Here is a 25,676-nt window from a genome sequence, read left to right on the forward strand (position 1 = left end):
TCTATAGTAATCATTTCATTATGGATATGTAGCAAACAAATTTTTAAGGTTATTAGAAACCTATGATTTTTATCTATTATTTTAAAATTCAGCTTCAAAACATCTTCCAAATATGTTTATTTTGCAAGAAGCTAGAAAATAAACTGTTGCCTGCAGCCAAGGGACCTTAGCAGGAAACCTTCTAGCAGGAAACCTTCTAGCAGGAAACCTAGACTCCCACGGGATTCATTCCACAATTAGTTACAGAACACCTACTATATACCAGGTTCCCTTCTAGACATTGGGCATGCAGAAGTGGCCAAAACTTAACTTCCCTGCTTTCATAAAGCTTGTATTATTAGTGACTACTTACTAACACATGGATAATTCTTGCCAGGTCCCAGGCATTGTGCTAAGAACCTAATATCTATGAATTCATTTCATCCTCACAACAATCCTCTGAGGTAAGTGGAATTATTATCCCCATTTTTCAGATTTAAAAACCCGTGGAATGGAGAAGTTGAGCCCCTTCCCCAAGGTCACACAGTGAGTACAGGATTGGAACCCAGAGTCCACACCCCCTTCCTCTCTCCCACCAACACAATCCACCTGAGACTGCCCCGAGCCAAAGGTAAACCCAACTCACTTGCTTTTCCTGAGGGCGTGCTCCACGCTGTGCCCACGGAACTTCTTGTAATAGTCAATGAAGGAGAAGGGCAGGGTGATGTTCAGGGGGTTAGTTCGGTCTGGGGCAGCTGCTCTTTTGCGAGACTCAAACGCAATCATTAAGTCAACCCAGGCTGCAGGCCGTTTGATTTTGAATTGTTCGATAAAATCCTCTCCAAATATTTTACACAGAAGTTTTTCAAATTCATAATCTACTCCTAAGGATCCATAGGGTCCGCCTGAGTGGAGAACAAAATGGGAGCCCGTGATGTTAAAAAGCATTCAAAGCTGAATCCAACCTCCGAGAAACAGGCCTACCCATGTCCATCTCTGAAGCACAGAGTGACGCAGATTTGGACCCACCTAGCAAGCAGACTACAGCTCTAAGTTTTTACTTACACTTCAGAACCCTTAGGTTCTTGTCATTCCACATGGATAAACTTTTTCCTACAGAAATCTCTCTTCAGCCATCTGTTGTAAATCAATTACATTTTAAATAAAATCAACATTTTTATCTAATAAGGAGCATCGTGGTATTCCCACCCAAGAAATCCAGGGGAAGGGCCCAGAAAATCAGCTGGCCTCATCTAGCCCCTGTGTGATCCACTAATTATCCCCCTCCCCAAAGAGAAAGAGCATGTTCTTTGGTTTGGCCATCTTGATGCAAGACAAGGTATCTTGAGACCTCCCTAGAAAGCTGACCCTAGCACTAAGTCATAGGCAACATCGAATTACAATCACATCCTTCTAGAACTTTCAGGAAGCAGGCTCACTTTATGCCAAAACCCAAGTTGTGGAGGTTTGTGTTGTAAAGAACATCTAATTGCATTTTGCTTTCCAATTTCAAACAGGCGTTGGTATCCTCTCCCGCCTACGATCCCACATGCTGGTGCCCTTGAGAACAGAACTCTGAGAGATATTCCAAACAAGTGAAGCAAAACTGCCAGGAAATGGCTCAGGTATGAGGAAATTAGCCAATGGCTCACCTGTTGCTTTATACAGTTCCTTAAGGTGTCCCTCCGGTAACCGTATCTGATGGACTGTCAGGTCTACGGTGCCACCGCCACTGTCCACAACCACATACTTGTCACCTGGCACAACAACAGCCATCTTTTACACAGACTGCTTGTCAACCTCATCTGAAACAAGCTGGTAGGTGATGATTAGGTATGCCCAGCTAAGTGACTAGTACAATGGTTTTGCAGCACTGGGAGTTATTCATGACTAAAGAGAATGCAGTCATCTCTGCCCAGGAGGGCGGGTTAGGCATGGATGAGGGAGAACCCAGATGAGGGAATCTTTAGGAGTCACACAGTGCTGCATACCCGGCACATACTCGTGGGCAACTTCCTGCCATGTGAACAGCGCCCTGAAATTACCTGCTGTTTAACACAAGACTTACTCTGGAACTGGTGAGTTCCAAGTCCTACCTTTCTTCTGAAGAGTCTATATATGGTTTTACAACATGCAAAATTATAGCTCCCCAAAGAGCTCTCCCTGTGAATGGTTTTTAAAACCCACTGGTTTTGAACATTTTCCAAAAGTGCAAAAGGGACAAATGGGAATGCATTTTTGCCAGCAGCACAAAAAAATCCAGCAAGACCAAAGGACATTGAAGGACGCTACCTTCCTCCAGCTCGGACCAGATTTCTCCTATGACATTCTCCACCAAAAAGGTCCGACTCTGCCGATTACGCCGTATGTGTTCCTTAGCTAGTGGCCGACAGAAAGAAAATGACGACGGGTAAGAAAGCATGAAAAAGCGGACAGTCATCTGCAGTCAGTGGAGGCAATAGCATGAGGAGATTTAGGGATGGAACATTAGTGACACTTGACCAAAATGAGTAAATAAATACAATGTCAGGAAATCACAGACCCAGCTTTTCTGGGAGAAAGTAGCTATTTCCACCGGCCTTCATCTATTCATCCGCTCCGCAGCTTTGGCCCGTGCCCGCCGCAAACCCCACCCTGACGAGAGTCCCTTCCTCCCGTGACATTTTTTGGGGAATGGGTTAATAAAATCGGCCTGTTTCCCAGCTTTGCTGCCCCAGAGAGGAAGCTATCTGCCAAGCTGCCTGCAGTGCGCTCCGTTTAACAATTTCCCATCAAGGAACCTTGTCTGATTCAAGGAATGTGGGGTATGTTTTCCTAATCTGGATCCTGGATAAGGGATTGGGGGCCATTTCCTGGCCCTGTTGAGGCCGATACGCCACAAGGTGGCGCGTCCGCCACAAGTTCTGCACCCCGCAAAGCCCGCCCCGCTTTTTGCACCAACACGGAGGGACAACCTCTGCTTCCGGCCACAGCTCCGGCCGTGGCGTGGGGTGCTGAGTGGCTGGGGCGCCTGGGAGGCGGACAGGGCAAAAATCATTGTCCTTCTGTTCAGGAGGAAACCAGGTCAGGCGAGGTTAAGGGACTTGCAGTTCCCTCGACTCTCGTCTCTTAGCCTGAAATTAACCCTGGGACCACAGACCCTCACGCCTCTGAGATTTAACGGTTCACAGGGAAGTCCGACAGAGCAGAATTAGGGAATGTTTAAAGATGAGAAAGGTGCTGTGAAGGGGTACCTGAGAAGTAGCAGGACACAGCCCCCGTGGGAGTTTGGGCAAATCACTTAACCCCTCTGGGCCTGTTACCTTATCCATAAGGTGGAACAATAATAGTTGGCCTAAGCTCCTCACGGGCAGAGCAGGGACTGGTTCTCCAATGTATCCTGGGCACCCAGGGTGACAGCCAGGACATAGGAGGTGATAATGCAGGCAAAGCACCTAGTATGAGGCCTGACAGATGAGACTATTGTGAGCAACAGAGCAGCCCTGATATTACAGGTGAAGGTTCTGCTGTCGCTGCCCCGCTGACCTGCCCCCACCTCACACCTTGCTCCCATTTTAGTCCCTAAGCTGGTGCTGCTGATTTTGAATTGCCCGACAAACCCTTCTGTTGCTGATTCTCCAATAAAGCACCCTTGACCTGCTAGCCTCTTTCAGCAAGGAACGCGGTGTTTACAAAACACCCTTCTTGGGGAAGTAGAAGGGCAAACCCTGGCCAGCTCCCAGTTCTTCAGGGCCCGGTTCTCGGTGGAGAGGGAGGTGTCCCCTAATTAAAGAGTTCCTGCAGGCCTGGCAGGGCTCCCCCAAATTCTGGGCCTCTCTCCTGTTCCCAGCACTGGCACCAGAGGAACTTGGTACAGACCTTATAATGGGCATTTGGTTTTCTAAAACCATCTAGATGGCTAACCAAATGGCATTCATGAAACACAGCCGAGAGAGGCTAATAAAATTTGTACTGTGCTCTCAAGAAATGAGCCCATGTTTCAGGCAAATTAAGCCCAAGATTATGAAAAATGTATCCTTTATTGATCTCATTCAACCCTTTAGAAATAAAATAATACTAATGGCAAAACTTGTGGTGCTGGCACCAGCTCCATCACTCCCTAGTGGCGTCCACTGGGCCTTGATAACAAAGGCGCATACAAGCCACCTCAGGTACTCCTGATTAAGTGCTCTGCCAGGCTCTCCCCAGACAGCCCCACCTCCTGATGGGAGAGATGTTCTCATTGTAAGGTGAGAGTGACACCAGAGCCCCTGCCTTACTGCCCCTCGGAGGCATGGTGGCCAACAGTTTGAGGATTTCAAAAACCAAAAAGACCCTCCGAGCACATGGAGACAGCAGCAAATTCCACGAGCCACAGGACACAGACACAGAGCAGTGTGGGGGCAGATATGATATGTCACAGGAAAGGAAACCAAACACTGAGCTCTCAGGGAAGGCAATCATTCAAAAACAGATCCCTCTCCCCTCCAAATGTGAGTGGTATATTTGCAAAAAGTTAAAAAGAGCTGTGTTAGAATTAGCTGCTTCTGACATAAACTTCTGTTTATGAACAACTAAGAATCAGTATGTAAGACAGAAACCCAATCATGCCTCTTTTTCCCAATGAAAACAATGAAGACAGAAATTTAAATAAATATCATGCTGGGTATTTAAAACATCAATGCCCCTCTCCGTCGGCGGTGAGGCTAGCCTTGGGGAGGACGAGCATGGGTAGAAAAGGGATAATCAAGCCGCCCTTGGATTTTAAGGGAAGCCTTGTTTCGTTCATTCCAGGTAAATCTGATGTAAGGCACTAACACACAGCTGCTGGCAGGCTGATGCAGCAGCCAGGTGACAGGGGAATCTTTTGCCACTGCCTGGTGGCTAAGGTTCACAGACTCTTAAGTCTTAGGATTAAAATGCAGAGAGGTGACCTCTGGGGCAGAGTTGCCCCTGTGAAAAGGAGGAGGAGAAACCTGCCTGGAGGAGATGGCCCAGTACCCTCTGGGCAAGAACGTACATCTGCTCAGGGTGAGCCTGGGCCCAGTGCCTGGCGAGGACAAAGACAGGCTCTGGGTGTGAGGACCAAAGAAAACTTGGGAACAAGCTGTGGCAAGGACAACTCGGCAACAGTCCTCACTGATGTGTTCCCTCTCCTCCTAGGCCTGGGGCCTTCCAGGGGGCCATGGGTGACAGGTGGGTGTTTACCCTCAGGGCCTTCACCTGGGAACAGAACGTGGAGCACAGCGCTCAGGGCTGCGGTGCCCAGCGCCACCCCGACAGCACTCCCCATCTGCGCCCCTGCTCACTCGGGTGCTTTGACCCTGACTTAGTGTGTCCGCAATCCCTGTAGCCCTGGATAGAGCCGCAGAGCCCTGGGTACTGGGGAACCAAGTTCTGCGACCAAGGCTGTGACCAACTTGCATGCAAGTAACTACTAAAGAGAAAAGCTCCTTAAAGTCCCCAGTCTGGGTCTCCTGCACGGTGCTCCGCCCACAGCTAAATGAGCATCACCTGGGTCAGGAAAAGTCAGCCCGTTCATCTGCATTTTCAGCTCTCAGCTTAAACACATAATGAGCTCATCACACACAAAGTGGCCCCAGTGAGTGAGTCAGCAATAAATCAACAGTCTTAATGGAGGAATTAATAACAGGCGAATGGGATTAGATTAAGAATCAGTTAATAGACAGGAAAGATTAAGAGCCTAGTAAAATTCAAGGCCAAGAACTGCTCTCAGGCTACCCCCTCAGGTCCTTGGAGAGAAGTTTCCCACAGGCCGTTCTCCCTACCCCTAGGCACTTGGTGGGTGATGAACCAGGGTGACCATTGCTTAGTTTATGGGTCCCCTGGGGGGCCAGGTATGGGGGCTGAGCACAGAGGTGCTGAAAGCCAACCTCGTCCTGCAGTATCTTGACTCTTCATGACAGCACCAAGTGCCTTTCAAATCATCAGAGGTGGAGAAACATCCAGGGGTCAGGTGGGGGAGGGAGCAGGAGCGGAGAGAGAGAGCAGAGGTACCCTGTGCAAACCCAGCTCCTACTGTGTCCCTGCCGCTGTACCCATTGACGGCCGTCTTGCCACTCAGCTCGATCATCTGGTGCAGCCGCAGCTTCCGGCAGTAGATGGAGGCCGCCTCGGGCTCCAGGGCAATGATCAGCTGGTCCGAGTTCTCCGGGGAGGCCAGCCCCGCCTGGAAGACAGAAGCAGAGGCTGGGACCTGGGGCTCCCTGGGGAGGCCCGCTCAGAGGACACCCACTCCTGGACTGCCATCCCTAAGGAGGGACACACACAGGCTCTGCTTTGGTGGGACACTCCTTACACAGACCTCTGCAGAAGTTGATGTCAGGGATGCTTGGGTGCTGGGCCCCAAGCCAGGAACCCAAACATCTCAGGGTGGCCAAAGAAAATGTACAAGCACCTTGGGAAATGCCAGGCTCTCTGGGCATGGGGCCTCTTGCACTTGGGGCTTGCTTGGCCCAGAACTGAGAGGCATGAGGGGCAAGGAGAACATGGACTGTGGGGTACAGATGGGGTTCAACACTTGAGTGGTGGAGGGACAGTGTTGCAAAGGCCCCAAAACTTTCCATCAGAGGATGGAAGGCAGATGATCTGTCCCCAGTTACAATGGGCACACGGCCTGGCCAAGTCGGAGCCAACCCCAATCTCTGGTGGCCTTGGAAACAAATGGTGCTCGCTGGAGCTCAGCTATACAAGCATTTGATTTTGCTGTATGGGAATCTGACCTGCTATCTCCAGAGCTCTAAGAGGGTTGTCTGCCTGCTGGGGGCGACCTATGAGCAGTGACTCCAGGAGGAAGCCACTCCTGGAATCCCATGTAGTCCCTTATTTTCTAGAGTGTGGGTTGAAATTCAGCGAGGAGGTATCTTATTCAAAGCCTGTACCCTTTAATAGTTTCTAGTATACATGTCTATCACATATAATAACAAACATCCCTTTAATAATCCAGTCCCCAAGTGCCTGGCGTCCATCTGCAAACATTTGGGACCTTGACATGCAGCAGGTAGAATGCTCTGTGACATCTGATGTGTCTCAGGCACAGCCCCTCCGGGCCTGAACAAGGGCCAGTCCAGGAGGCCCCGGGACCACCTTCTAAGGATGCTCAGAGAAACAAGCCTGGCTTGACCTCTAACCAGGCCCTGCCCTCCTCCCATGCCCTTGAGCTGGAGCAGGAGGTCTCATGTCTCAGTTGCTTCTGGGAGCTATTCAGGTGCACGGGGTTTCCTTGGTCACCAGCACAAGAGAAGACAGAAGCACACTTCGTCCCTGCCACCACTGTGCTTGCTATCTTTTTTGCCACTTCTTAGGGAATCTTGAGATGCTGCCTTCATGCCCCTTCCTTTGGAGGAGTCCCACCCCTCAATTCTATGCCAGACCCCTGAGGTCCAGTGATTCTTCCTGTAGACCAGGTACAGAAGGTCTCCTAACATCACACACACATAACCTCTCACTGAAGGAGCCACCCTAGAGTCCTAGGCAGAGGGGCTTAGGAGGTTCAATCATTGGGTAAGGAGGGGAGGGGGATTCAGGTTGGGATAGTAGGAATGGAAAGGACCCTCAGGGCCCTTTGTCCAACTCCTTCACTTTATGTAGGAGGAAACCAAGGCCCAGAGAGGTAGGGTGACCCACTGTCCTGGTGTGCTCAGGATAGAGGGATTTCCTGGGACATGAGCCATCCAGTGCCAAAACCAGCACAGTCTTGCTCAAGGTACCGAACCCCTAAGGTGCAGAGCTCAGATCCCGAGCCTCACAGACCAGCACTCTTGCATTCACTCCCAGCTCTCCTGCTCTTAGCAACTCCGGTTGCTGGGGCTGGGCCCAGGCCTCTATACTTTTGACAGAATCCCAAGTACCTCTAATGCTTTCTGCATAACTTGTTTCAAGGGACGATCCCTTTACCCATTTACTCAGGGATGGTATCAAATGATGCGTTGCCTGAATGCACTGTCAGTTCTCCACAATAACCACACCCAAAATAAACCCAATTAATTTATGTCTTAATGAGATGCTACCAGCAGGCAGGTGACTGAAAATCTTCACTTTGTAAACACCAAATGCCTCACAAATGGTAGAACAATTTTGGGAAGATAGACTTTCTAAAACAAGGTGAGAGCCACACTGTGCCTGGCACCACCCACAGGGAACCCCCTGTCATACTGCCTAGTACCCTCGGCTACGGCTAACCACGTGGGCAGTGTCTGTGCCCATCAGCTCAGTTCATGGGCCGAAGAGGCTGGGTCTGCCCTTAGGTGACATTGGTCCACAGGCCACTGACTTAGATGCATGAAAAGATTTCCCACTGCTCCGTACTCAGTGGGTAAAAATCGCCCTCCTCAGCTTCACTTTCTCATAGGCTCACGTTAGACACCCTTAGCATGAAGATGGCTCAAGGTTAAAGTGAAAGAGGCCGTAGGTCACACACATCCAGTGCACCAGGTATGCAGGAACCTCTGAGCCTTAATCCCAAGGGTCCCAGAAAATGAAATCCAAAATACTACCAAGAGGAGCCCCTTCTAAAGGACAGCTTGTGTGTTGACTCTTCTATCCTGGTAAGTTTATAGGATCAAGGACCCCATGGAAGAACAGAAGCTAACAGGGCGGGCTTCCATGGATGGGGTGAGGAGGAAGGAACGACCAGCTACAAAGCAGCAGCCTGGCCTATGTGTAGAAGATTCTCTTCTGAAGTTCAAACTAGAAAATAAACTCGGGGGGGAGGGTGAGCCCGAGAGTGGAGCCCAGGGCGTCGGTGTGAAGGAAGAAAGGCAAATGCTCTGAGAGTCAGAGACCACGACAATGTAATCATGTCCCATTGGGATGTCAACCTCCCAGATGGGACTTGCTGCAGCAAGGCCCTTGCGTGGCCAACGGGAGGGCCACGGGTCTGGGCCGTGGCAAACAAACTCCATCGTTCCTCTACCCACACCTCCCCTGAAGCTCTGAGCGGGAACTCTGACGTAGATGGGAAATCTTTACATGGAAAATCCAATCAAGAAGTCCAGGGGAGTGGAGAGCCTTGAGGAAAATTCTGTGACTCGAGGGTGTCCAAGTGCCTGGTGTGTGCCTGACAATCCAGCAAGACAGTCACACACACACACACCCACACACACCCCGCTGGGCGCTCCCACATCCTGAGCCGGCTGCATAAGGGACACTCAAGCTGACCAGAGTCTGCCCCCGACAGCTTGGGCTGTCCCCCTCAGGGCTGCCTTTCGTCTGTCCCTCCCCAGCTGGGCTGGCCTGGCCTGAAGCAAAAGCTTTACTGTTTCTAATTTCCACTGGGGGTTCCCCACTGTCCCAGGAGAGGATGCAAGTGAGGAGTGGGGGTGAGGAGGGCCCCACTCCTGAGGGGAGGAGACGGCAAGGTCAGAGGGGGGCCTGGGCAGTGTCTGGGAGGCCCAGGACAAAGCAGCCACATTCCTGCGCTTGGACCAGCCTGGTCACACTCCCCAGCGAGAGTGTGGGGCCGTGTCCCACCAGCACACTGCCACGGAGCCCACAGAGCAGAGCTGACCTCCCCGGGAGAAGTCCCAGAGCTGCTGTGGACGCCAAGAAAAGGAGGAAATGCTAAAGAGTGGCCCAGACTCTCAAAACCCAGATGTCTCTATCCCTTGGCTGGAGGACCCGGTCCCCGGAAGCGCAGCCTTTGCTTCTGCATAAACACTTGTGGTCAGGAGCCCTCTGCCTGGCAGCCCTCAGGAGACCTGTGGGGCCATTTGCCTGGGATCAGGCCAGAGGCAACTGGAGCAGAAGAACATTCTCTCCGCCTTTGCTACTTCTGCCTTCGGAGCTGGCACCTCACAGCTCCTATTCCGATGTGAGCTCTCCCTCCACTGGGGCCCCTGCCGAGCATCTAACATGTTCTGTCTCCAACTTTACAGACAGTGCATCCTCTCCTGCAAGAGGGTATGTTTTCTAGGGGCAGCCGTCAGGCCTCCTTGCCCCCTAGCACGTGGGAGGTGCTCGGGAGGCAGCTGCGGAGCAAATGAGCCCGGCATTCCTCTGCCGGCCTTATCCTGCAGTTTCCTGGCCCGCGTCCCTGCTGCACTGAACGCAAGCATTCGCAGACGTGGCCTGGGCATTCTACAAAGAGAAAGTGTCTGAACCACGAACATGCTACCCCATTTAACCCCCCAGCGCGCACACACACACACACACACACACGCACACACACGCACAAGAATCTGAGCAGCAGGAGAACCATCGTAGTAGCTTTTTGGAGCCTTCCTCTGTGATCGCAGCTCCACTCAGGAGAAGCAGGTGAGAAAACCGCACTCCAGGGAGCCGGAGGAAGTGAGGAAGTGGTGTTTACCCGACTGCTCTGCTCCTCAGCCCTGCAGCCAGCCAGGAAAATCTGCCAAGGGACTGTGTCCACAGCTGAGAACAAATGGCCAGGCCAGTTAAGTGCTCTGCTGGCCAGGCGGCAGGCTGCAAAGGGGCCACAGCTGCACCACTTCTGGGGTTGTGCAGCGTTTCCTGGTGATCATTTTTCACTGCGGCTTGTTCGGAAAGGGAGGCAAATGCAAGCTGTGTCTCCATATGAGATGAGATCATCGTACATATGGGAGCATCACTGATTTAGCAGGTTTCTGGAACCTACTAGAGTTGCACATTAGGCAAAATGCCTTTAGAAATGAGCTGGACTATGTCCTACCCACCATCTCCCCCAGACTCAGTGGAACTATCTTCCGGTGCTAGGACTTCTCTAAAGGCCTCAGAAGAGGGATCAGGTGTTCTTTCTGCTACGGTCTTTCCACTGAATGCTCTTAAAAGGCCTGAAGGTGCCCTGAGTCTGTGAATTATAAAAGATAGAGATTTAACCCCTTTTTTCAACAAGCACTTGACAGAGGTGAGTCTGGGAAGTTTCACAGGGGAAACTCTCTGTCTACCTGCTTTGCAGCCCTTGTGGGCAGCGAGTCACAGACTGTCTGAGCGGAGACCCCAGAACTCCAGACCTGCTCCTCACGACAGAAGATGCTGCCCAGAGCATCAGCTCCCAGCCCTGCTTCCAGGCCTCTTTCAGCTCCACCTGGCAGGTGGGAGGTTGAAGTTCAGTCCCCACGTGACTATGCCAAGAACTTGTGCTCAGGAGGCCTCTGCGAAGCCTGGAAGGAGGGCTCTGTTTTTCCTGTGCAAGCCCAGTGGACCCAACCAGTTTCTCAACTGCTCTGATGAGGCAGGACTACCCATTCTACCTCATTCTTCCGGCTCTTCTGCCTGAAGTCAGCCAATGGGATGCACTTTGGGTGGCAGGGTTGGTGGGCAGCCACCACCTTGTAGAAGCAAACAAATATCCACCTGATCAAACACCTTTTACACAGATGGATGCCTGGTGAGCACACTCAGATCTACTGGGCTGAGATGTATGTTTTGTGGTCAGGTACTGTATTAGTCAGAGTTCCCCAAGAAACAGAACCAGTGGAGATGTCTCTCTCTCTCTCTCTCTCTATTTATTACAAGGATTTAACTAATGCAGTTAGGGAGGCTGACAAATTCCAAGATCTGCCGTCAGCAGGCTGGAGACCCAGGAAGAGCCAATGTTTGAGTTTGAGTCCTAAGGCAGGGAAGAAACAAAAATGTCCCATCTCAAAGGCAGTCTACAGGGGGAATTCCCTCTTTTTCAGGGGAAGATCAGCCTTTTGCTCTATTCGGGCCTTCAATTGATGGGTTCAGGCCCACCCTCGTCGGGGAGGGCAATCTGCTGTACTCAATGTGTCTATTAAAATGTTCAACTCATCCAAAAACACCCTCACAGGAACACTCAGAATAATGTTTGACCAAATATCTGGGCACCCCCGGCCCAGTCAAGTTGACACATAAAATTAACCATCACGGGTACGCATCTTTTTTTTTTTCTGTATAATAATGAGGGGTGGGGAGAGAGAGTGGAGAGATGTTAATTTGGGCCACAGAATACAAGCTTCATTTCAACTCTGTCCTAGGACTCTTCCAGAAGACAGGCTGAAGAGACTGCAAAGAAGTCCACAAAGCAACTGGGCTAATACACCCCTGTCCCTAACCCAGAACTATGAAAGGCTTCAATGAACCACCTGCTGGGCTGTGAGCAGCCCGAGAGCGGGGCCCTGCCCGGTCAGGTATAGAACCCACCGCCTACCACAGTCCTGGCACACAGAAAGCCGCCAGCACGGGTTTGTTCAATGAATGAATGAATTCATGAACAAAGGATCACTGAATGGTTGCTGCCATCTTTCAGTCCACTCAGTGACTGTTAATGGAACACAAGCGTCAAATCAGAATTACAAAGGGCCAAAAGTGAAGCTGCGGAGACACTGTACCCAAGTTACCCCACATGAAGACAGTCCCGTCTGCAGTGTTGTCTATGGGCTTCGGAAGGCAAATTCCCCACGTCCACAAACGCTGGTCACGTCTGTCCCTGCCCCCAGCTGTGGGCCCTTTTCTCTCTGAGGTGCTATTTTGATCCCACCAAACCCTCAGGGATGCCGAGCCCTCCTCTGCCTGGTTCCCTCCTCAGACCTCCTAGTGTGAGGGGCCCTCCTGTCCCAGGGGCTCAGAGAGACAGTCCTTGCAAGAGCCAGCCTGGGGCTCCAACAGCCCTGACAAATTTACTAGTCTCTGCACCTCTTTCCTTTTCAGGCTAAAAATAAGAATTGACCCTTCTACGGGTCACGCATTTGTTGCGAGGTCTTCCGGGGGGCGGGGAAAGGCGAGTCCAAACCATGAACCTTGAATATCCTCCCTGGGAAACACGCAGGACGCTGGGCAGTGTCTCCCGGACAGCCCTGTCCCGACATCCCATCTGTGGACATGGCCTGAAGGCTGATGCTACGGAAAAGCTCCGTGGTGCCCAGGGCTTCTGTGAACAGCTACACTGCATTTTCTTTCCTTCCTTTTGAAAAGAACTTGCCTCTTTCTGGAACTTCCACCCTCTTCCTTCTTCCCCACAAAAACAAATCTATTTTTGGCAGATACATCCACTGAGCTGGATTCTCACGCTGCGCAGAGGAAGGGGAGAGCAGGGAAGCAGCCTGGGGAAGGGGAGAAAGAGGGGAAGGGACGCCCCGCCCTTGACCGTGTGCACCCTGCACTCTGCGGGCTGCTGGGAGTCAGGCCCCAGTGAGCGCTGAATGCGATTCACAACATGAAGGTTCCCGCGGCCATTTTACTACACTCTGGAGCTCAAGGTGATTCTGTGGGTGTTTGGTAAAGAAAGGCTCACACATGTAACCACACACTCAACATCGGAGCTGTGTCCCCTGGGAAAGGTGGACAGGACGCCTCCTGAGAGGGGTGACAGGGGCAAGGGACATCTATTACCTTGGTGACTTGCCACAGCCCAGCCTCTGTTGAAAACTCAGAAAACTGACTCTTGACACACAGAGGGCTGACCCAGGCCCCAGGGGTGGGTTTTCATAAACCCAGAGGTGGGGGTGAGGGGGGCGGTTAAGTACAACAGGAGCCAGCTCTGGCCTGGGGACCAGAACAGCAGTGAGCATGGCCAGCCCTTCCTGCCTTGAAGTCGGCCTTTACGGAAGCCCGTGAAGGCACAAGTGGTCTGCAAACAGTGTGTGAGAGCTGGAGGCCATGAAGGGGTGTGACACCAATGGTACCAATGGTGCCCGTGGTGTCCACAGGGACAGGCTGGTCATCAGCCCGGAAGCATCCATCTCCCTGGCTGATGTCTGCCTGTGCCTGGCACACCACTCGCCCATGCCACTGCCTTCTCAGGGGTCTGCCACCCACCGCGCAGGGCTGGCAGCCCTCACTCCCTCTCTGGGTGCTCTACGTGCCCCTCTGAGTAAAGCGTGCAGAAGGCAATCATATTTCCTTTATTGCCTGGCTGCAGATATGCCGTTTTCAGCCTCCACGCCAAGCTGAAATGCTGGTTCATGGCCAATGGCCTTGTCTTTATTCCTTTCTTGTTCAAATCCTCATGTTTCCCAAGCCTTTTCCTCAAGGTTCTCACTTCCATTCACCCATGGAGAAATGTTTCTAAACCCTGCCTGGAAGTCCTAGCCCCGGAGAATCCACAGTGAAAACATGACCTGGAAACGTACAAGGCCAGGAAGAAAACCGAGCCCGACTCCTGTCGTTTGCCGGACTGAGCCCTGCTTCTCCCCCAGGAGGAAGCTGAGGGATGAGAAGGCTCCTTGGCACCCCAGCCCCTCCTCGCTGCCTCCTGAGGAGGCCTGTGAATGCTGGGAGGTACCTGAGCCGGGCTCAGTCACCACCGAGAGTGTCCTTCTCCTCTGGTCCCCGCCCGCCCCGACCCCTGCCCTCACCTGGTAGGCAGCTTGTCTCATGAACTGCTTGGCGGGCTGTTTCCAGATGGCAGGCACCGTGATCACCCATCTGACATCAGAGTTCTCGAACTCCGAACCTGCCTGGTCACTGAGCTCCTGAAGCCAAAGAAAATAAACAACCAGGTCAAGTGGCACCACCGTCCCCGAGGGCCTGCCTCCTGTGGCTTCGCCGAGAACCCAGGCCTCCCGCCACAAGCCCCTGGGGTGTCTATTCCCCAGCCTCCTGAACTTACCAGCGTCGGGGAGCAAGAATCTGTTTTCTGAAAACTTAGCAAGTGGGAGCTCTAGCTCCTTTCACTCCCTGACTAATTGAGAGGCAGATCAGAGGAAAATCCCTTCAGCCACCTCCTACTCATGTGACTTTGAACAAGTGATGACATCTCACCTCAGTTTCCATATCTGTACAGCGGGGATAATAATACCTAGCTCATGAGGTTGTTGAGAGTGTTGCTAATTTACGGACAGCTACATTTACTGAGCGCTTATGTGTTGATCACTTTATTAAGCACTTTCCTTACCTTGTCTCTGTGAGCCCATTGAAGAATCCTGTTAGGAAGGGATCATAATTGTGCCCATTTTCTGCAGATGGGAATACTGAGACTGAGATCCTTTTGACCATTATGCAGCTAGAGAGTGGCAGAGCCAAAATTTAAACCCACAGCCAGGTCTATCTTGACTCTAAAGGCCAAAAGTCCCAACTAAACTGTTACATGTGGGCTCGTATCTAGAACCCTGCCTGGCCCACAGTAATGCTTAACAACTGGTGGCAGTTGTCACCGTAGTTGTTGTCACAGTCATCTACCTTATGCAAGCCCAGCATATCAGGGGGGTTTCCCTGACAGGAAGGGAAGGGTATGGACCTGACCTAACCAGGAACCATGGCTGCCCTTAACTTTTGGTTAAGGTTAAACCACATCGGTAGGGCCCATGTGGACAAATGAGATGGGCGGAAGCATCAGAGGTTTCCACCGGGTCCATGTAGACAAAAATATGTCTCTGGAATAGTTCTCAGACTCAGTATTCCCATCTGTAAAATGGGGACAATAAAACTAGCATTATTGGCAAGATTAAATGAAAATGCACAAGGAATGTGTGGCCCAAAGACCTCTGATAAATTCTAGTTCCTTCCTTCCTCTCCCCTCTTGTTGCCACACATACCAGACAAATCTGAAATCAAACCTACACCCACACTAAGACACTTCTGCGTCAGAGTCAGCTCTGGGGACACAAGAAGATTAATAGGCTAATAAAAAAATTTTTTTTTCCTGGTCGTGTCTCATTTTTCCTATTATTTCAAATAGTTTTCTTGAGTCTGGCCTACCCTGTCACTGAACTAACTTCCTCTTTGATCAGTAAACTTTTTTTTTTGCCTTTTAAAAAATTTTTAAATTTTTAATACAAATCTTATTTAGTGGTATATATCCACGTACTGTACAATTTACCATCTTAATCGTTTTTAAGTGTACAGTTCAGTAGTGTTAAGTACATTCAGTAAACTTCTTTTAAAACATGTTTTAAAAAACACCTCTGCTTTGGGTCAACATCAAGCTGCCATTTTTATCATACTACTCTGTCACCTGGCCTTTCCAGCGCAGGTGAGCCGTGTGAAGGGAGGGCTTCTAAGCACAATGCTGATAACCAGGCACCCAATTTTAAACTCTTTAAAAGGAAACAGGCTCCAAACACAAATGACAGGCTTCCCTGGGCTGTCTGGAGGGTTTGGAGAAGCTGTCTGTCCCCCGGTGTGTAGGGAACAGCTTGGAAGGGAAAGACGCTGACATTAACGCTGTCTCACGTGTTGGGCACTTTCACTGACTGTCCTTCATGAACGACTGGGCTGCTTCATTTCTGTGACTGCTCAGACGTTCCACTCCAGTGGACGTTCTGCCTACACTTATTCTGGTCAAACGTGCAATAACTCCCTCCCTCTGAACCCACTGGCCCCTCAAATCCCAGCCAGCACCCTGTAAGGGCTAGTTCCCACCTGTCACCTCAAACAGCTCTTTCTCCTGGAATGTATTCGTGGCATGTGCCCTACTGGCAGGAGCTGGAAGGTGCTAGCAAGTTCCCTGGAGCCTCTCCGGCTGAGCTGAGTTCACAAACAACCACCCGTGCCCCTGCTTGACCTTCTGGGGCCGTTCCCTCCACCTCCTCCCTCCCCTTCTGAGAAGGCTGCTCCCTCCTTTCCTGCTGGCAAACTTGAAACACGTGCCAATGTCGCGGACTTTCTCCAGTCCTAAATGTTCCCAAGTGCCCATTGCTCCTCCACACTCTCATGTGGCCTCCTGGGCCACCAGGTGCTGGCCCCGTCCCTCTGTGACATTTGATCTTTGGTCCTCGGCTGACATAGGTCCGCCTCAGCGTGCTCCTCCTCTTCTACTTCTCCACCGCCTGGAATGACGGGGCCCACCCTCCCAGCGCCCAGCGGGCCTCACAGTGCTCTTGCCTTTGGCTGGTGCCGTCTTCCCGAACACACGCCAGCCCCTGCTCTGCCCCTAGGACCCTCCCCTTCCCCTTTCTGGGGGCACAATGCTTTCCCAGAACCCACTTCTTCCCACCCCGGCCACTCTTTCTCCTTGGTAGTCGTGATCCTCCTTCATGTTCCCCGAGTTACCCCTGGTCCTCTGAGCCTCAGAGCCTCCCTTTCGCCCTTTAGACACACCTTCAGGGTCTGAGTCGGGTGGCTCCATGTGGCTCTCCTCTACCCTATGGGCTCTCAGGACCTCTGGGATCTCCTGCTCTCTGCTATGGTCTGAACTCATGTGTTGGAAACACTCCCCTGTGCAACAGCGTTGGGAGGTGGGGCCGGATGCGAGGTGTTTAGGTCATGAGCGCTCTGTGCTCGTAAATGGATTGACACTGCTCTAAAAAGGGCTGACAGGAGTGAGCTCGCTCTCTTTAATTCCTCTTCCATGTGAGGAACAGTGCTCCTCCCCCCACCTCCCAGAGGATGCAGCATTCAAGGCTCCATCTTGGAAGCAAAGACCAGGCCCTCAACAGACACCAAACTTGCTGGCACCTTGACCTTGGACTTCCCAGCCTCCAGAACTGTGAGACATAAATTTCTATTCTTTATAAATTACTCAGGCTGTGGTATTCTATTCTATCAGCACAAACAGACTATGACACTCCAATACTACCCCCGTAGCCACGTCATTCCCCTACTAGAAATCCTCTGATGGCTCCCATTACCCAAGAAAAAGTGCCTTAGCTTGGCATTCATGGCTCTGCAGGATCCTGTCCTGAGCTCGGTGTTCTGGCTTTATCCCCCAGCCTCGCCCTTCTTCCACCCAAACCGCATTCTTCCCACAGCTGTTTGCTGTGCCCTCTTTTCCCGGAGCTGATCTTGTGCCATTCCAGCAGCTTGAAATACCTGTCCTTCTAGCTGCTGCCTGTGGACCCCCCACCCCCATCTGCTCCTCCAGGGAGCCCTCCCTGATGCACCCCACTGGACAGAATCTCTGCCTCCACCAACACCCACAGTCCCCCTCACCCTCACTCTGACCACGCACTCCTGTGTACTGAGTTGATTTCTACACGGCCGCACTCATTTAGGACCTGGCACAAAAAGGTACTCAAAAAAACAAAAAAAGGTATTCAAATGGATGAAAGTAGTCTGGCTCTATTTCTAGAATTCACTACATTTCTCCTAGTGATCACATCATACCACATGCTTCTGAAGTTCCCAGTTCTTCCTGGATAGAGCTCAGTATGTCATCTGATTCCCACCCACTCGTCCCCATGCCTGTGGGCGGCAGCACTTGAGTGGACGGCGGATCCCACTTTGAAATCAGCAGTTTTTGGTGCTCTGGACGCTTGTGATCACAAACCTTAGCAAGGACCATCCACGGGGGCTCCCACTACCAGCCTCTCCCATGGGATCTGGTGGGGCACAGAGGAGGAGGAGGAGGAGAAAGAGCAGTCGCCATTTCTCAAGTGTTTACCTGGTGAGGGAGGCGCTGCGCGTCCAACATTTCACTTAATAGCCAAGGCCCCACAGGGTGTGGTTACCCAGCCCACTCTTCAGGTTAGCAAAGTGGATATGGCAGAGATTCAGTACCTTGCCTGAAATTACACAGCTGTGAAGTATGTTTCCTGTTTTTTGGGGTTTTTTACTATAATTCACATACCATCAAATTCACCCTTTAAAATGCACAGTTCAGTGGGTTTTAGTCCATTCACAAGGCTGTGCGACCAACCCCACCATCTAATTTCTCCACCCCCAAAAGAAACCCACACCTGTCAGCAGCCACCCCTCATCCTCACTCCCCGCAGCCCTGGCAGCCGCCGCCCTGCCTTCTGTCTCTAGGGGTTTGCCTGGTCTGGACATTTCACACAAATGGAATCATACAAAATGTAGCTTGCTATGTCTGGCTTCTTTCCTTCACGTGGCATTTTCACGGTTTGTCCACATGGTGGTATGCATCAGTGTTTCCTTCCTCGTAGCTGAATAATAAAGATTCCTCGGTGTGGACAGACCACGTTTTGTTTATCCATTCCTCCGTGGAGAGAAATGTGGGTTGTTTCCACTTTTTGTCATTATGAATAATGTTGCTATGCACACTGCATGTGTTTGTGTGGACGTGTTTTCATTCCATTTGGGTATACACCTAGCGGCGGAATTACTGGGTCATACGGTAACTCTGTGCTTAACTTTTTGAGAAATAGCCAAACTGTTTTCCAAAGCGGCTACACCATTTTACATTCCCACCAGCAGCGCGGGAGGGCCCATCCTGCCATTCTGACTGCAAGCCCACGCTCTCCCCCTTGCCGGCAGGTGCAGCAACCCCAGGGATGGAGCCGGCACGGGTGCCACCGCCTAACACATGACTGCCTGGCCTACCTGGCCTGTCATCGGTCCTACCTTCAGCGCCTGCTCCTTAAAGTACTGCAGGGCATAAGCAAAGATTTCAAGGGCTTTGACTTTCTTGCCGTTTGCTGCCGTCAGGTCTGTATCCATGGTGAGGTCCTGGCGGGGGGAAGAGAAACAAAACAGTAAAACGGCGACAAAGGAGAAACGTGTCTTCTGACTCTGGAGACTGCTACTTGGAGATCCGGAGAATCAGTGAGCCATGTCTGGGTCTCCCCGTGTTTGAGGAGGCAGGCTAGGATGGAGTGTGCCCCAGAGCGGGGCCTGGCAGCACTGTCCCCTCACCGTGTAGGGGGCTCTGGCTGTTCCCCCCAGGCCCCATCTCTACTGCTCCCTCCTCCCCTCCCCCTCTCTCTTCTGGATCCTCTGTGAGCAAAGGTTTCGGGGCAGCACAGGTCAGGAAGAGAAAACAGGCAGCAGCCACCACTCCCGATGCGATTTACACGCTATTTCCACATTTGGACACACATGGTCACACTCTGGAGCCGCCCCGGTGGCGGCCTAGATTGTGCCAGCTCACCGCCAGGCATGATGCTAAACAGACATGAAGCTTTCACTCCCTGATAAGCTGCCAACCAAGTCACCAAAATAGAAGAGCTCCTATTTTAAGGCCTGCCCTGTCTAATCCGCTGGGAGCCCAGCATCGCTGCCTGCCTTCCTCCGCCAGAAGCTAAAGCAGATGCTCAGTGTGGTCCTTGGGCGGAGGATGCTCTGTAGAGCCCAGAGGCTGGGTGGACAGAGGTCATCAAAAAGGGATAAGAAAAGTCTCTGTGGGGTAAGGGTAGGGATGGGCAGAGAGCAAAAGTCATAAGGAAGCCCCCAAGTCTCTCTGAACCACAAACTCTTACTGCCAGGGGAAAAAATCAGCGTGGCCTCCAGATTGATTCAGGCTGGGTAATTATGCTTTGCCTTTGGAGGGAGAAGGGGCGTTGTTGAGTCACTAACCTGGCCCTGTGGAGCCTGTGGGTGGCGTCCTGACCTATCTGCGCTTGCTCACCCCTTCCAGCCAGCCACCTCCTGCTCCTGGTGCTCAGCAAAGATACCGCAGTCTGGGGCAGCAGCTCCTAGGCTCAGAAAGGTAACCAAGCACCAGGAAGCCTGGCTCTGAATTTAAAAAATTAAACTGAAAAAATTCCTATGCTTCCAGGTGCAGTCCTGATACTCAGCACTGAATCCCACCAGGTGACACGGGAACAGCCCATGTCCAGTAGAGGTTGTCCTGCACCATGGAAAGACAACCACTGCAATGGACAGAACCTTGGAAGGTGGGGCACTGGCCGCTGACTTTCCCACCAACGTTTGTTTTGTCATCTGCAAACACTTAGCAGACAAATGACAGCAATTATAATAGGTGCTAGCACTTGACCAGAACTTACTATGCACCAGGCATGACTCTGAGACCTTTATGTATTTTGATTCCTTTAATCCTTAGTATCCCCACAAGGAAGGCACTCTCATTGTCTCCATCTTACAGAGATGACAAAACAAGGCACAGAGAGGTTAAGTAACTTGGACTAACCACCTGGCTTCAGAGTCTGTGATCTTAAATGTTATCACCGTCCTGCCTTTCTAAGTACTGAGAGTTAAGGAAAATATATGGGAAAAAATGCTTAAATTGGGAAAATTCTATCCTATTCCCCAACCTTTTCTATGAGGCTTCAGGGTAGGGGGATGCCTGTTTGACTTACGAGACATCTTACACAATGCCAGCTTGCTGGGAGCAGAACTGAGGCCACTACTCTGGGAGTCGGACCTCCTCTTGATGTCCTGAGCTCCCCCTCCCCACGGCTGTTACTTCCAAACTGGTTAGTTAACAGCCACTGCCCTGAGTCCTGCAAATGCCCTCCACCCCCACATGGCCCCTTCAGGATCGCCGGATCTCCCAACAACCTAGCAACTGAAGCAGAACTCCCAGCGTGGCAGAGGGCCCCCAGCACCCTATGCCCCTGCTTCAGTGGGGGTCAGTTTCCAAGACAAACAAGTTGTTAAATATTCTGAATGTCTATCTCCCTGCCCACATGTACATCAGAAAGCAATGCATAGTCCAAAAAAGGGTTGTGTTTTCCAGGTTATTTCTAAAATCAAGGTAAATGGAATTAATTTCTGCTTGGGAGAAATCTGAGGGCCCCCAGGTGGGAAAGACACTCCTCCCCACCCAAGGCTGGGGGGACCCTGGCTCTCCAATGCGGAGGACTTGCGGCCAGGGGAGAGGCTCACTCACCCCAGTGGTGTGCAGCTTCATCTTGAACTTCTCCAGGTACAGCCACTGCTTGGCCTCATTGGGATCCAGGTCGTGGTAGAAGTCCCTGGCGGCATACCCGAAGCTGTGGAACTTCCTCTCGGGAGTCAACAAGATGGTGGTCGGAGTCTTCTGGTTGGACACACCAGGGTCACCTCCCTCCCATCGCCTGCCACCAAGGGAAGGCAGAGGTTATAGGGCCTTCTCCCAGGTCAGGCAGCACAGATTTGAGTACCTACTGTATGCATGAGTGTCAGTGATGTGGGTGCTCAGATGCACGCTGGTCCAGCTGATTGCGTAGTGACCAGAGACACAACTTTAGTTAAAAAGAAAAACAAAATGGGCAAGTGCCAAGGTCTTGCTTGATAACAAGGTCTGCCTTTATCCTTTCATTCGGTGTTTACTGAGCATCTACTGTGTGCTGGATGCTAATGATACAGACATGAAACTTACGTTTCTGCCTTCAAATAATTCATGATCTTGTAGGTAATGTATTTTGGGGGAGGGGGGTTAATTTGCAAGCACTCATTAGCAGATATGTAGCTGGGTCGAATCCTTTTTCAAACAAGTTAGGCATGGAAATGAAGCGCCCAGGGTCAGAGAAGGCAAGGTGCCAGCTGGTGGGCAGAGAGAAGTGCAGAGCACAGGGGAGACTTGACGTAGCAACAGACAACTGGATCTCAAAGGAAGGGAGGACACTCCAGGCTGCTCAGAGGTGGGCAAGCACCGGGCATGCGTGGGGAATGCTAAGTGATTGTGTGGGCTAGAGAAAGAGTGTGTAAACGAGAAGAGTGATTATGTAAATGGGAAGAGTGAGACATGAAATTCAGAAAGTGGTTGGAATTGGGCTGAGGAGAACCCTGTGGACTCAGAGATTTAACCTGTGAGTAATGGGGAGCCACTGAAGGTCTTAGAGTAGGGGCATGATAGAATCAGAGCTGCTGTTCATGAGAGCAAACTGGACTAAAGGGAGGGAGTGGGAAGCCAGGTGCCTGACAAGGAGGTCCAGTCCTACCCTGGGAGCAGAGGTGAGAGTGCCGTAGGCAGAGAGAGGTGGGGACAGAGGAGTGCCCTCCTCTCCAGAGGGAGAAAAGGAAGTGGGCTGGGAAGGGCTGGGGACTTTTCCTCTCCTTTGAGGCCACTGCAGAAAGCCCAGGCTGCCAGGAGGCCAAGCTGTTCCCTCCCCAACAAGGCCCTGGCTCCTGGCCTGCCACTAGCCACGTGACCCCGTGTAGGGCCTCAGGTGGAGACGCAGTGCGCCGGGGAGATGAGCTATTCCCGACGCCGCGTCATTAAGCAGCAGTGGGGCCATCGGGTCCAGATGGAGCACCAGCCTCCGCCGGGATTTACTGCCCAGACGGGTCTAGAATCATCCCTGGCCAATTTCCAACAGGACGCAGCTTCTCCCCCAGGAGCCAAAGTCCTCGAAGTGACCGCAGTGAGACACAGGGACGGTCCCTATGCCAGGCAGCAGCTCCACACACTGCCCTTCACAAACGGGCTTGTCATTACTAGGCGCTGTGACATATTCAGTAGATGGCCCCATGAGCTTGTTCCCTCCAAATGTTTATTCCTTCATTCCTCTTTAGATACAAAAAGGTTAAACTTTCTCATTCATAACTTTGTCAGTCTGTATCATGATTATGTTAATATGTTCTGACTGAAATAAAATTCAGTAGAACCAGCCTCCCTCCGAAATCTCTACCAGGACTAAGATAACTCCTCTAGGGGCCCCGACTGTGGGTATTCCTCCCAGGCAAGTTCGAAGTTATTTCGCTCTTTCTTTTCTATTTGCATGGCATGACTACCCTGTGGAAATAACATTTCTTGGAACAACAACATAGAAGCTGCCCAACACTGAGTCTAGCTTTTAATGCCATGTTCTCTTCCACCGGGGTTTTCCATCTCGGGGGTCTGTGACGGCAGCACAGACCCTCACAGCATCTGTCTGGCTCACTGGAGGTAGCATCCTGGTGGCGACTAAACCCTGGGGGCTACACTATCATCAGGGTTTGCTGACACAGAACTGGCTTTTCATTATTTCCTGATGAGACGTTGGCCAAGGGTCTCTGGACCCCCTTACAACAATGGCCTTGGGCTGAGCCACATCTGGTTTTCAAGGGGAAAGGTGGGGCCTAAACCATGATTGGGGTGGGGGTCACTTTTATTATGACCTATGTTTTACATAGTGCTTCATAAAAATACCTGAAATCTTACTATGGTAGCAATACTAAATTCCCCCATTACTCAGTGGCAGGAATTGCAAAGCCAATGACAACGTATCTTCAAAGTCATCCTTTGCAGTTGGAAAATTGGGGTGATAGATCCCAGGCTTCCAAAGCTTTGAGGGCCCACAGACTCTGCAAGGAGGTCACGACTGGGAGAGCTGACGTCAGTGCCAGGACAGACCAGAGTCCTCATGGACACTGGATCCCATGGGAGGGTGGGGGTGAGGGCCTGCTCTGCACATGAAGAGGGGAAGGAGGGTCCGCCACAGAGGGCCTCCCAGGAGGACCAGGGCGACTCTGTCTTTAGGGTCACTTGGCGGAAATTCACCCCACACTGCTTTCTGCTCTGCCTGCCATTCCCCCATGACTTTGCTTCACCTGAAAGAACGGGCAGCTTCCCTGCCTACACTTCACTATGCACTAAGCACTTGACAGGCATCTCATTTACTCTGCACACTATCAGGCAGCTACTGTTATTACCCCATTTCACAGGTGAGGAAACTGAGATTCAGCAGGTTCAGCAATTGCCTAAGGTCACACAGTAAGTGGCTGAGCTGGCACCTGGGTCACCTCCATTACAGACACCCCAGGGGTCGATGCCTTTCACCTGGGCCAGGCTTCAAACATGCTGCTCGGGCCCCTCCCCACACCAACTAAATCAGAATTAAACCAAGGCTTTTATGGACCAGGAACCCAGAGCCCAGGGGACAGAAATGGCCTGTCCCCAGCAGCACAGTGAGTTTGGGCCGAGCTGGACGAGAATCCTGCATCCTCCTCCCCAGTGCCATTCCCAGGCTCACTGCCTAATCCCACCCCTGAGTCCCCCCAGGTGCAGTGATTGGCGCCCGCGACGTGCTCCTCCCACCCACAGCACTCGCCTCATCACGTGGATGCATTCTGGCTCCTTGGTGAAGCTGTAGGCGTAGCCACTGGATGTGGTCCCAAAGTCGATGGCCACCACTACGAGAAATGACTGCTGTTCCGAGACATCGGGGTCGGTGTCGTTCTGCACATATACAGAGAGGCACTGGGGGTGGGGCCTGGCTCTCAGGAAGACACCCTCAGTGGCTCCCCCCTGCCCAGCTGTGTACCCACTGCAGATAGAAGGACATTCCACGTCCCAGCTCCAGTCTGCCCTCTGGCGAGCCCTGGGAGAGGGCAGGCCAGCCTCGGCCCCCACCCGAGAGGCTGAGGGAGACATGGAGGCGCCCGAGAGGAGGGCGAGGGCACCTGCCTGCAGCGAGCGTGCCCACTTCCTCTGTCAACCTATACGCGCACCCAACTGCAGAAACTCCGCCCTCAGGGCCGGCGCCCAGTACTTCCCTGAGCAGACACACTCCCCCCCCAGCGCCCACCCTCCCCGAGTCCCTGTGCAGACCTCCCATCACCGCCTAAGCACTTTGCCAGCTGTGTCCCTTGTACCTCCCAGGTGACCACTCCACCCATGCCAGCATTTCATGCCCGTGAGCAGGGCTGGGCATCCCGGGACCCTGCCCGATCCCACCGCACCAATTGCAGACTCCCTGAGTCCTTCCCCTCGGGCCCAGGGCCTTTCCTCATCTGTCAAGTCACTTGGTCAGGCCACACCACGCTTCCAAACCCTTTTCTTAAGCAGTGTAATTTTTTTTCTTTTTAATTCCCAGAACTCTGAATTATAGAACCAACAAATTTTGGAGTTGTCCTGTCTTGGTGAAAGTTGGGGGAAGACCGCCACCTGCCTGGCCTCTCCTCCTTCTGCCCTCCTCCCCACACACCCTGAGGCTCTCACAGGGCGCCCTCAGGGTGCAGAGTTTGAAAACCATAGGATCTGGCCCAAGGGAACGAACACTCCCAGTGTGTCCAGGACGGAAGGGTTCCCAGGACGCAGGACTCTCGGTGTAAAGCAGGACAGTTCCAGGAAGCCAGGACGAGTTGGCACCCCCTCCTAGTGGTGGCTCCCAAGTCCTCAGCAGGGTCTTCTTTGTGAGTCTGAGCAGCTCATGCAAAGCTGCTCTCTCCTCCACGTACCAGTGGGCCACATGTGCACCCCTTCGGACAGCTCCCACAGCCCCATCTGCCCTCACAGCACAGGGAGTGGTGGGAGC

At 52.0% G+C, this 25,676-nt stretch overlaps 1 protein-coding gene across 2 annotated transcripts in view; it reads right to left on the reverse strand.

Annotated features, from left to right (window-relative positions):
* The window catches only part of HSPA12A (heat shock protein family A (Hsp70) member 12A), a 128,285-nt gene that overhangs the window by 5,786 nt on the left and 96,823 nt on the right, over nucleotides 1-25,676 (reverse strand). For both annotated transcript variants that reach the window (XM_069460011.1, XM_069460012.1), the window contains exons 3-10: nucleotides 24,471-24,598; nucleotides 21,347-21,533; nucleotides 19,120-19,224; nucleotides 14,235-14,351; nucleotides 5,977-6,148; nucleotides 2,272-2,358; nucleotides 1,632-1,736; nucleotides 626-884 (exon numbers count right to left, since the gene is read on the reverse strand). In XM_069460011.1, the coding sequence (XP_069316112.1) occupies nucleotides 626-884; nucleotides 1,632-1,736; nucleotides 2,272-2,358; nucleotides 5,977-6,148; nucleotides 14,235-14,351; nucleotides 19,120-19,224; nucleotides 21,347-21,533; nucleotides 24,471-24,598 (1,160 nt within the window). The remainder of the gene's footprint in view (nucleotides 1-625; nucleotides 885-1,631; nucleotides 1,737-2,271; nucleotides 2,359-5,976; nucleotides 6,149-14,234; nucleotides 14,352-19,119; nucleotides 19,225-21,346; nucleotides 21,534-24,470; nucleotides 24,599-25,676) is intronic.

This window comes from Eulemur rufifrons, chromosome 28, assembly GCF_041146395.1.
Source record: "Eulemur rufifrons isolate Redbay chromosome 28, OSU_ERuf_1, whole genome shotgun sequence".
Classification (NCBI taxonomy): Eukaryota; Metazoa; Chordata; class Mammalia; order Primates; family Lemuridae; genus Eulemur; species Eulemur rufifrons.